Source organism: Lynx canadensis, chromosome B3 (genome assembly GCF_007474595.2).
Source record: "Lynx canadensis isolate LIC74 chromosome B3, mLynCan4.pri.v2, whole genome shotgun sequence".
In the NCBI taxonomy this organism is placed as follows: Eukaryota; Metazoa; Chordata; class Mammalia; order Carnivora; family Felidae; genus Lynx; species Lynx canadensis.
The window spans coordinates 119,208,266-119,220,924 of record NC_044308.2 but is presented as its reverse complement, the minus strand read 5'-3'; the positions used below and the strand labels follow the sequence as shown (position 1 = coordinate 119,220,924).

General features: G+C 42.2%; 1 protein-coding gene across 1 annotated transcript in view; it reads right to left on the bottom strand.

Annotated features, from left to right (window-relative positions):
• Nucleotides 1-408: 408 nt before the first annotated feature.
• The window catches only part of LIN52 (lin-52 DREAM MuvB core complex component), a 106,090-nt gene continuing 93,839 nt past the window's right edge, over nt 409-12,659 (bottom strand). The window contains exon 6 of the mRNA XM_030319547.1: nt 409-2,478. Within this exon, the coding sequence (XP_030175407.1) occupies nt 2,423-2,478 (56 nt within the window). The 3' untranslated portion in view covers nt 409-2,422. The remainder of the gene's footprint in view (nt 2,479-12,659) is intronic.

Genomic DNA, 12,659 nt, shown 5'->3' with positions numbered 1-12,659 from the left:
ACTGGAAGCCGGGAGACCAAATAGTAGATGGTCATAAAGCCCCACACCACCCACTGTGATATTAGAGGGGAAACCAGCAGGTTATTTATCATTACAGTTGTACTTTCTGATGAAGCGTATGCTTTAAATATGCAACGTGAGGGGCGCCTGGGTGGCGCAGTCGCTTAAGCGCCCGACTTCAGCCAGGTCACGATCTCGCGGTCCGTGAGTTCGAGCCCCGCGTCAGGCTCTGGGCTGATGGCTCAGAGCCTGGAGCCTGTTTCCGATTCTGTGTCTCCCTCTCTCTCTGCCCCTCCCCCGTTCATGCTCTGTCTCTCTCTGTCCCAAAAATAAATAAACGTTGAAAAAAAAAAATCTTTAAAAAATAAATATGCAACGTGGCCCTTTGAGGAAAAACTCACTCTCCTATAAAAGGGACGTATTTATTATGACAACACAGAAACCATCATATACAAAGCACAGTCGTCTAACACCCTGAAGCGCACGCGCGCACACACACACACACACACAAGTATACATCAATTTATAATATCAATATAAAAATACATCATTAACATTTCTAAGGACGACAAATACAAAACCAATAAATATCGCAATTCTAAAACATCTACTTACATTAAGTGCTGGTGAATAAGATGACAGTAAAAGAAAGGCCAAAGCAGACCAGAAAACCAACTACAAAGCCTCGGGTTACAGACCTGAGTTGGTTTTGGGGAGGTATCCTCATATTCTCCATATATTTTTCAATTTCCCCAAGCACTTAAAAGTGCCTGATATCATCAACTCTCAAAAACAGAGCAAAGGAAGAATGTGACGTTATGGCACTGTTTTTTGTCTTCCCCTCCCCTCCCCTCCCACTCTCTATTTCTCCCTCTCCCACTTCAACCGTATTTAAAGGAAAAAGGAATGCCAATAATAAGCTTAACTTAAAATCTATGCCTCTCCAGACTGAAATTCTATATCGCATCCAGGCAGAATGTCTTTTCTCATACTTACCCTTTGTGACTTGTGTTCAGTTTGTCTCTCTTATCAATACATAAAATTGCATGGATGGCAAAAATGAGAGAAAAAAATCCAACACTAATTCTAGCATGGGAAACAAGGCACAAATGCCAGAAATAGTTAACGGACCAGCTATTAAACTGAACAGTGCTGCACCCTAGCACAGACACTCAGGACCAACAGTTCACCCACAACTTTCCTTGTATCCAAACACCATCAGACAACTGCCACATGGATGTTCTCTGCATGAAGTTTAGGAAACCTCATGTACTTCACAGAACATTAGAGGCTGGGGGCTGCCTTATAAGACAAAATATGGAGAACGTGTGTAATCAATTTTACGCACGGGTTAGGTTTTCAGGTTTTAACACAGGGACAGATGACTGGCAAAGAGCTCCTAAGAGTTGTATTTAAGTCAGGAAATTCTCCCTTTCCTTTCATGTGTGTGTGTGTGTCTGTTACATTGGTGAAATATCTGATACGTGCCACGAGAGGGGACAAGGGGACAAAACACTGCCACCGTTCCACAGCACATTCCTTTCACGTCAAGTAGAGTTTCTAGTTTTTCATCAAATGGGAACTCCTGCAAACAACCTTCTTCTCCTACCTTTTAGGCCATACTGAATCTTGTTTGAAATTGTAACAGATTAGCTAGAACTCAAAAGTCCTTTCTTTCATCTTTAACTCAGTCTTTGAGGTCTAGAATCCAATACAACCTTGTATGAGCCTTTCACTAGCTAATCCCAGTAGGGACTTGATACACAGGGATCCCCTTTTCCTAGAATCAGAACGGATGGTGGGGAATGAAAGGCACTGGGGGATGGGGTTATCGTGGGAGGTACAGAACTTTTAAAGCAGGTGTGCATTTCAAAAAGATTCTGGCTTCTCCAGCTAGGGATTCTTGGAACCCAGTATATACTGGAGAGTTCACAGGTCAGGCTGCCTGGTCTGTTTCAGAATCTGATTGGTCTCCTCACCATAAATACTTCCTAAGATATCAAGTACAAGTCAAAAGAACCCATCCAAACAACATGTTCACAACTGACTTTGCCATCACCAAATCAAATCAATTGTAAGATCCTGGGGCTCCTGACTGACTTCAAACAAGAGAGCACCACTTTGACCTTTAAGAATGATACGCCCCCTGGTGTTCCCCACATCCAAGGCTGAGCCGGTCAAAGTCTGGAAGCTGATTGAATAACTGCACTTGATCCTTCTGTAGAGAATCTGTAAAGCAGATTCCTCTCTTGCCGCCGAATGTCCTCCGAGACGCAGAATGCCAGGAACAGGGGGAGAGGGTCAGTCCTGGAGGTGTACCCTCCGGCCTCTCGCCAGGAAGCAGAGAGTTGCACATCGTCACAGCTGCACTGGGAGGGGAGCATGGTTCCGGTCCCCAGGACATCCTGTCCACAAGCAGCTGCTACTTCTTGGGCTTCTCCAGAATGTTGAGAAATTTCCCCCTTGTCATCTCTCTGGCTGGAATCACAACAAATGGAAGATCAATGAAAACCCAAAATCTGGAAAGGAGATCTCAGGAAAATGTAATTTAAAAATGCAGGTTGATTTAAATTGTATACAAAGGTGTGACCATAACAGACTCAGTCACCACTAACCTCCAAAAAGAGGGAAAGATGAACAACTACTAATTACTAAAACTGTACAAAGCTCTTCTGAAGCTGACAATTGCTAGAAGACACAGGCCAACCAGGGAAGACTTTATCATCTACCTTTAAAAAAAAATCCCTAGGGAGGGGTGCCTGGGTGGCTCAGTAGGTTAAACCTTGGACTCGTCGTTTTCAGCTTAGGTCACTATCTCAGTTTGTGGGATCAACCCCTGCATTGGGCTCTGTGCTGACAGTGCAGAGCCTGCTTGGGATATTCTCTCTCTCTCTCTCTCTCTCTCTCTCTCTCTCTCTCTCTCTCTCCCCCCTCTCAACCCAGCTTGCGTGCACTCTCCCCCTCCCAAATAAATAAATAAATTTTTAAAAAGTCTCCAGGGAATTCCTCCAAACCTACCTCTCTCTCAAGAATGTAACCTAATAGGGGCGCCTGGGTGGCTCAGTCAGTTGGGCATCTGACTGCGGCTCAGGTCATGATCTCACAGCTTGTGAGTTCGAGCCCCGCATTGGGTTCTGTGCTGACACCTCGGAGACGGGAGCCTGCTTCGGATTCTGTGTCTCCCTCTCTCTCTCTGCCCCTCCCCGCTCACACTCTGTGTGTCTCTCTCTCTCAAAAAATAAATAAAAACATTAAAAAAAAAAAAAAAAGAATGTAACCTAATACTCATGTTCACTATGTCAGGGGGTTTGCTCTTGGAGACTACAATCCAACCAAGATTAGAGTCTTCTTTGGATTGTTGGTCTCTGGACATTTATAATCTCAAATCAAAATGAGAGATCATTTACCCCATCTCCCAGCAGTGGTAGTCCCTGGATGCTGTAGTATAATGGAGTTTATATTCCCTCAGTGCAGTTCATCTGTGGATGGTGTAATAAAGTAGGGTTTATAGAGCTTTGGTCTTCTCTCTCTTGGCATTGTCAGTCCTTAGATATTTAATATAGCCAGGCAAGGTTTATGTGTCTTTCTCTGACTTTCAGTACCATCAATCTTTGAATGCTGTAGTTACAAGAGGGTTTATACAGCTACTTTCCTACATATGAGGCTTCGAAATGAAAGTAAAACATTTCTCAATTACAAGGGCCACTCCAGAAGCCCGCTGTTTTAGCTCCGTCAAGCAAATCCTCAAAAAGCGTATGTATTATATAATACCCCCTTCATCCTCATCCCCACAAAATTGTCTTTTGGGATCTCTTAAATAGATTTAGCAGTGCTGAAAGTGTCCAATGGTTGGTCATGGAGGCCAGAAGTCTTCTGCAACCATGCAGTGGGCACACAGTAGGCTGTGCCTGTGGCCTCCTAAGAATATGTCCCCATCCTGGCCAATCAGTGAGGTGGCTGGAGAGGCACCTGCAGAATGAGAAGGACCTTCACCCTAGCCTCTTTGCTGCTTTATTTAAGCCCAGAGATGGTGCTAGATGAATGGGCTCTACTCCCCCTCCCTACTAACATTTAGTAGTTCCTGGTTTATTTGTACAACAGAGAAATAAAACAATACAAACTCTGTAGCCATAGGAAAGCTTCTGGTAACTGCAGTCCATATATTCCTCATCTCTCACAAATTCTGGAGCTCCCACGAAGGGAAAGGAAATCCCATTACCTAGGAATGGAAGCCCCAGTGCTTCCATTCCCCATGTGCCCATTCTTCCATTCCCCATGTGCCCATAAATCCCGGCTCAAATCAAACTTCCTTGGTTGATTTATACCAAACTCTATACCTACAAAGTAACTGTAAGACCTGCAAGTATTTGTTTATATGCTTGTCTTCTTGCACTAAAGGTTAAGAATTGGGGGCGGAGACTCTGTTCCATTATTCTTATTTATTTTTATTTATTTTATTTTTAGAGAGCGAGAATGCATGAGTGGGAGAAAGGGGCAAAGGGAGAGAATTTTAAGCAGGCTCCATGCTCAGCTCAGAGCCCAATGCGGGGCTGGATTCCATGACCATGGAATGATGACCTGAGCCAAAATCAAGAGCCGGACACTCAACCGAATGAGCCACCCAGGCGCCCCTCGTTATTCTTTATATTACCAGCAACTAGTACAGAGCTAGACGTAGTATCTGCTAAATAAATGTTGGCTGGGTGAACGATAATATATAAAAGAACTATTCCAAGTAGGAACACAATAAGTTAGTTTCCTTCCTTTCTAGAGGCAAACAGTAAGACTTGTTAATCGCCCTCAGTGCTTCATTCTCTCCACTGTGGGATTTTTTTTTTCTTCTAAATTTACCTTACTTATTTGGCAAGAAAAATAATTTCCTTTGATGGAAGTAATGCCAGATTAATGGAGAGATGAAGGTGGGGGGCAAGGACTAACTACCCCAGAGAAGTCCTAACAAGTACTTTCTTGCCCAGGGGAGGCAGCGTGGACTTCTTTCATTCAGATAACACGAGACCTGAACTCAGTTTAAGTTCCAGCTCTAGCGCTTAGCAGCTGGGTGACACCTTGGGCTGGGCAAGACCTCTGAGCCTCAGTTTCTATATCTGTAAAACGAGCAGCATACTAATGCCACCTGCCCTGCTTTTCTCTTGGGTATTCAGCAGGGAACATGCTTCGTATTAATGGCACCATTAACACTCCACCTTTCCGGAGTGAATGAATGAGTGAACTGTGATAAGGGAGGCTATCAATGTTAAAAATCCCATGGGGCGCCTGGATGGCTCAGTCGGTTAGGCGACCGACTTCGGCTCAGGTCATGATCTCGCAGTTTGTGAGTTCAAGCCCCGTGTCCAGCTCTGTGCTGACAACTCAGAGCCTGGAGCCTGCTTCGGATTCTGTGTTTCATTCTCTCTCTGCCTCTCCCCCACTTGTGCTCTGTCTCTGTCTGTCAAAAACAATAAATAAATGTAAAAAAAAAAATCCCATTTCTTGGAATCTTTTCTCTCAGCCTGATCCTACAGGAACTGACTTATACTTTTGGCCAGAGTGGGTCTCATCATTTATTTCTATTGGATGGATTTTCTGCCTACTCTCCAGTGCTTATTAAGGAGTTTTACATAGAATCAAATGATCCTGCAACATGGCTAGAAGCAGGTACTCTGGGAACCAAACATGGGTATTACAAAACTCTGCTGGGTAGAGCAGAGCCTTGCTCTAAAAATCCTGGGCCAGGAGCACTGTACTGATCTTGCCAATTATTTCTACCTGCTGCCCTTCACACCCCCTGATTCTTTTCTGTTTGTTTTTTTTTTTTTTTTTTTTCTCAAAATGGGAGAATGACCGATATTTTAAGATGTAAAATTTAAAAAGACCCAATCTATTTGAGGGATCAAAAGGATTTAAAAGGCAAAATAAACAGATTCCAAAGTCTCTCAGTGGCAAGCTCTCCTTAAATTTAACCAATCCTTTTTAACAACCCTCTCCCCACTCAATCATTCCTCCCCCTTCAACCTAATCTAAGTACACAGAGCTGCAGAAACCACCGTAAAAGTAGAAGTAATTCAAAGACTTCATCTTCTACATGGGAGGGGAGAAAGTTTTCCTACTCGCCAGTCCCATATAGGAGATATACGAATTCGTGACATAGTTGCTCCCTAAAAGAGGGCTGTGCCCTATAAATCACATCCTAAGCACCAACCCCTCTTTGCACACAGAGAAATTGCTGTGGGTTAGGGGCAGCTTCAGAGCATGAGCCCTCCTGTTCACTTGTTTTCAGAGATGTTAACATCTCTGATTAATTCACATACCCTTTATTTTATTCATTTCTTTATCCTTGCCTTCCTGCTTTGCTGCAGTGTGAAGATTCTTACCGACCTGCTATAGTAATCACCGCCCGCTAGCCGCACCCCCCTAAACCTAGTGAAATTGTTTAGTGATGCCAACCGCGCTTTTAATTTGCAAGACATCAGACACAGAGGTAATTTATACCAACATCTGTTCATTTTTGACTTCTGAAACAAACTCACACATGCTGCTACAAAATCCCATTAGGAGTAGGAAGACAGCCTTCTGCTACTATTCTGTATTCCTCTTACACACACACACACACACACACACACACACACACGCTCGCATGCGTACACACACACCCCTTCCAGCAGGATTTTATATGTAAATGTATTTCACTAAAAAACTTCCACTAGAGATTTCAAATCTCTTTAGGGAAAAACCTTTAGAGATGTCTCTGGCTTGCTTACAGAAGAGAGGAAGACATTTCTACTTCCCTGCCTCGTTCCATCCCTTCTTCTCCCATTAGTTACAGATTGATACGATTCTTGCATCAATGGCCATGGTAAGAGTACGTGCTTCCCAGCTTCACGCTTCTAGTTCCTCTCTTCTCCTGGTTCTCCTTTCTCAACATTGTGTTATAAGACAATCCTAGATACAATAAGATTGCTATTGTTTTACCTAGAGTTAGTAACATTTCTTAACTATTTTTTAAATTCTGGATTAATTCTCTAGGATGATGAGGTTCAACAGGAAGGCAACCCTGCTACTACATTCCAAAAATTATGCCAAGAGGGATGCACTGATAATCAGCTACCACACTGTATGCTGTGCAGAAGAGGAGCAGGACCTCCATGTCAAGTCATGATTGACAGGCCCTTCTATTGCAGTGCACAGACCATGAACGGAGAAAGTCACAATACAGACTGTCACCATAGCGTGAATGTGTGAACTGCTGTGGAGAATGTGGGAGAGGAGACCACTCGTACACATTTAAGGACAGCAAATGGATAAACTACAAGTGACTTCCAGGTTTATGCAGTTTCTATTACCCCCTTCATAGCCTCCCTAGGGCTGTCAGGTTCATGGCAGCTGTAAATACCTGGGTATACTTAGGGAGGTCAGGGCTGAAGGGAGGACTGCATCCTGCCTGCTCTGAAGGTAGCGTGTGGCTTAATACAATCTCTTCTTTAGCTTCTCCAATTCCTCCATCTACAGTTAGCCTTGCCTCTGGCTCCCCTTCCACAACGACTATCCCCAAACTGCCTTCTCTGCAGTAAATTTTCTTGGTGGCTGGTTGAAAAAGATTCAGTGGTACAGATTGATTTCTCACCAGCGAGGGGATGAGGGATTACCAGAGGCACCCTGGTTAACGAGATTGGGTGCAGAATCTCTCATGAGACCAACCCTCTCTGCCAGGGCTTTGCACCTTTCGCCCATGACATATGGGTTTCATTACAGAAAGATTTTCCAGATTATAACTTTGAGGCAATTGCCTGATAAAATTCTGCTCGGCTTTAATGTAGAGAACAATGTAAAGATTAAGTAACTTTTTAATGAAATGGGAGAAACTCATAATGTTTGGTTTTCAATTCCAATGCAAACTACTTTAAATATTTCTGTGCCTCAACATAATTAAAAACATTGTGAGGCGGAGAAAAGGTACAACAGGCTGTTTTCAGGAGACTCTAATATGACTGGCAGGGAACAAAGGAAATGGCATACCACCGTGGAAAGAGCAGGGCTTTTAGCACCGGACAGGCTTGGAATCGAGCCCCAGCTCCTACAATGACCACTGCAGGCAAGTCACTGAAGACATCTTTCCGAGCTTCGGTTTCCTCATTTTTTTTTTTTTTTAAATAAAATTCACTCTTTTTATTTTATATTTTTTTTTTAATTTTTTTTTTCAACGTTTATTTATTTTGGGGACAGAGAGAGACAGAGCATGAACGGGGGAGGGGCAGAGAGAGAGGGAGACACAGAATCGGAAACAGGCTCCAGGCTCTGAGCCATCAGCCCAGAGCCCGACGCGGGGCTCGAACTCCCGGACCGCGAGATCGTGACCTGGCTGAAGTCGGACGCTTAACCGACTGCGCCACCCAGGCGCCCCATTATTTTATATTTTTTTAAAGTGAGCTCTATACCAAACACGGGGCTTCAAGTCACGACCCTGAGGATCAAGAGTCGCATGCTCTACCAACTGAGCCAGACAGGGCCCCCTTGGGTTCTTCATTTGTTCCAGGTGAAATTAATAAACAGGTCACATAGGCATTTAGTAAATGCTAGCTACTGTATAACTATCTTTTTCTTTCTTTCATTTCAAACAAGAGTTTACTTAGGCAAAGAGACACTTGATGGGACAACTATCTAGGATTCATTTCTTTTTAGAGCAATTTATCTCTACTTAAAGACAAACGGTCCTACGTGCAACAGCTACGTACAAAAAAGTGATACGACTGTCCTTGGTTTTACGATAACAAATGAAAAACATTAAAATTCTCCAAATGAACAAGGCATGCAAGGATTTTTTTTTGTTGTTGTTGTTAAAGTGAGAGCAAAAGAATTTACTGAAATACAAGCTAATAAGAGCTGAATGAGCATGCCACTAATGGGGAAAGGGAATATTTTCACTGAACCAGTATTTCACCCCATTCCATATCCATTCAATGTTGATCAAAATATAGTAATGGCCATTCAGTTTTTTTAAAAAAGGCCATATGCTTGTGTACATACACCAGTTGCTTTATGTACAATGAAGGAAGGAGGAAGGGGAAAATGAAAGAACAGAGAAACCATACTGTAGTGGTCAGGATGTGGTTGAACCAAACTGCAGTCTGCTTGTTGGAATGTATCTTCAAACTCTACTTCCAACTGTGCATGTGTGTCTCTTTTGTGAATTGGTTGCCCATCAAACTGGTATCTGAACTGCCTCACTGATAAACCCTGTTGTGCACAATGGCCCTCATTAGTTTACTCAGTGGCATACGCCTCTTAAATTGCACCACAGAACAATCCCGCCCTGCCACCTTCAAGTTAATATGACTACCGTTCTTAGTCTAGACTCCTTCCTTCCTTGGGTTTTTCACTGGCCAAGGTGAGTGCTGGAGCTCCTCAGCTGCCATTTCACAAGAGGTCCCAGGTCTGCACCGAATCAGTGTTCAGGCAAAGGGGGTCAAACTTTACTTTTTAAAAGATCTCAAATGCAAAACAAAAGGACACATGAATGTTTTGCTTCTGTGTAACACACATAATTTGGAGAATCAAATCTGCCGGAGTAATGCTGGGTATTAGAGGCAGCTACCTTCCCAAACTACACCAGGGGCTTCTTCCAGCAAAGAGGAACACATAAAATCCTAGTTTAGTTTCAATCAGTGTGCTAAAAAGCTATTTATTTAGTTAGCTTCATAGAAAGATGTTTCACAGAAATGATGCCATTTGTTAGAATTATGGTTTTGACTCTTTTCAAAATTACTTTTTTCGTCCTTGAAACCTCAAATGCATTCTAATAACTATGACAAGAGGGATCTCCTAGTCATCACTGCGTGCTGTGCAGGAGAGAGAAGCAAGAAGTGGGGGGAGGATGAATAGTTAAGTCAGTCACATGAAGTGACCACCATGTGCTGGATATTAGGGAAGATTCAAATAAGTCAGAAGTGGCCTTGCGATGGAGCTAGTTGTTCAGAGGTTATCTTGATACATTAGAAGGGAATAAAAGGAAACCAATGGCATTTCGAATTCTGATTTCTCTCTCCCAGGAACGTGGAAAGTTTTTCTGTTGTTCTGGCATACAGCCGGTGCAGAGCAGACCAGTACCGGGGCGGTCTGCCAGATGGAGATTCTTCACCATGCTCCAGTTCGGATGCCCGCACAAAACGTACCAGTAAGTGATCGATAATTCAAGTCAAAGGCTAAACACTTTTTAATGCCTCTAACACAAGAGCAGCTGGTGCTGGTGCCATTGTCAAGAACAGAAGGTGCTATGAACTGAGTATAGCGTCATGGACGAGGAGGGGTCTCTTGGAGCCTCGTTTAGACACTCGGTGGCCCTCAGAAGGTGGTGTAATTGTAAGAAGGTCTGCTGACCATTCTCAATCAACCCATGGTAGAGTTCGCAAGTAAGAGTCTTTAGTAGAAACCTCACTTTCTCTAAAATATAGATGTAGCATTTGAATGTAAGCAGAACAGCCTTGAGGCTTTGGCCTATTCTTTGAGCATAATAAGCATTTCAAAAAGGAGACTAAAATATATACCTGAGAAAAGAACAGTCTGGATGCTACATCTGTAACCAAACTATCACTGACTGAAAATCTCCATCCTAACAATTCTCAAAAAAGCCTTTTTTGGGCACCCTTTCCAGATTCTCTTTCTATTGGGTGTCTTGTCTCTCTAACAGGACTTTTTTCTTCCAAAAGGGTGGGATGGGTGAGAAGAGTGTTCCCTCCGGGGAATTCAGACAAAGATGATTTTATATCAGACATTTTCCCTCCAATTCACATTAAGTCCAATTTCTAGAGAATGTTTTATCCAAGATATAATATAAAAAAGAAAAACCAGTACTCAATGTACAGGTAAACAAATTTGGACAGTTCCAATATGGAAAATAATTTTAATGGCTTTTCACGACAAAAAAAAAAAAAAAAAAAAAAAAAGGACAGAAATATCCAGCCAACAGATTTATTCTCAGAGTATAAAACATCAAGCAGGAACATAAAATATGGGAAGTGTCAGCCATGATGCCTGAAGATTGAAAGCAGAAGTAGAAGAATCTTAATTGTCAGGCACTTGAAAAATGTTGTATTCAGGTGGAAAGCCCGTGTTTCTCCATTGACTCTCCTTGCCCTGCCCTCTTTTAAGAGCAAAACAAGACCAGATTTCAAATATTCAATCCTTATCATCCTTCTCCCTATAAAAAAACCAACCAACCAAACAAACAAAAAAACCAAAATAACAACAACAAAAAAACCCCAAAGATTTGTGCCCAGGAATGAGAGCTAACAAGTTATTTGTATTTTGTTTCCTTTTCAGAGGGGTTCAGAGGCCTACTTCATAGTTTCATTTGGTTCAGGTAAAACTCACCTGAATGAAAGGCAATGAGATCAAAGCAATGGATTAATGCTCTTGGGGTGAGAACTTTTACTAAACACTTATAAATCTGTGCAGAACATTCATGCTTCAGGGCATCCATAGTAATACATCGTGGTGAAACACTTATTATGACCAAAGGCTAGCAGCTTCACACAGTCTTAATTTCCTCATCCACAAAATGAGGAGAGCGATAAATCTATCATGGAAGGTTAAGATAAAACAACAACTAGTCAAAGTGACTTAATCGGTACACAAAATATTTTGCCTCAAGTTAGAGTACTTTATCCATAGGCTCTATTCCACTCTCAGGAAAATCAGAGCAAGATCACAGTATAGATAAATTTCAAATGACTTGGACATTAAGACAACTTTCTGCTTGGAACATCTCTACTTCAAGGTGCTGGCAGTAACTAAAGTCTACAGAGAATAAGGCCGGTCTTCTTGACCCCCAGGGCAGGGAAAGAGTTACATCTTCACACTGAGAAGCCAATAAAAACCTCTCTTGATTATAATTTAGATAAGAACCATTGGATTGAATAATAATGTCTGAAACTCCCCTAGCTGTTTCACCTTGAGACGTCCATCACTGGGTTAAACATGATGCTAATTGCATTTGGATTGATTAATTTCTCTCACTCCTGTCTATTCGAATAACGCTTAACAAAATAATCATAGCACCCAGAGCCAAATATTTTCCGTCAAAGGAATGAAGCCATCAGAACAGGCAGAGATGAAAGAAATGAAGATGACCCGTAATTACTGCTACGGTGATATCATTACCATATTATACAAAATGAGTGTGTGGGGGGAGGGGGAGTGGAGGGAGGAGGAGCTGAGATTATTTATTTTTTTTAATGGAACCCTACAATCTAAGAATACAGATTTGACATCGAGTGGAACACACAGAAATATAGAACTTTAAAAAAATACAAATCTTGCTCATGAAATTACAAAATCCAACAAACACTGAGGCCCAAGATACATCAAGTGTCTTGGGCTGTGAGCAGGTATTATTCACGCCACTATTTTTTCATCGCAATAACACTTTGTGTATGACTTGCATAGAGATTTAAGATGCTGTCTTCATGCCACAGCATTCCTATAGTTGCTGGAGAATTTTTCTTTAAGCCAGGAAATAATATCATTTCACTTTAATATTGTTAGAGGTGGCCTTGTTTGTAAAATTAGAATCTGCATTTTAACTGCAGCTAGTTCTAGCTTAAGACCCTAAAAGAAATGTCTATGAATCTTCACGCATGGTTCATTGGACAATAACATGGACTTAA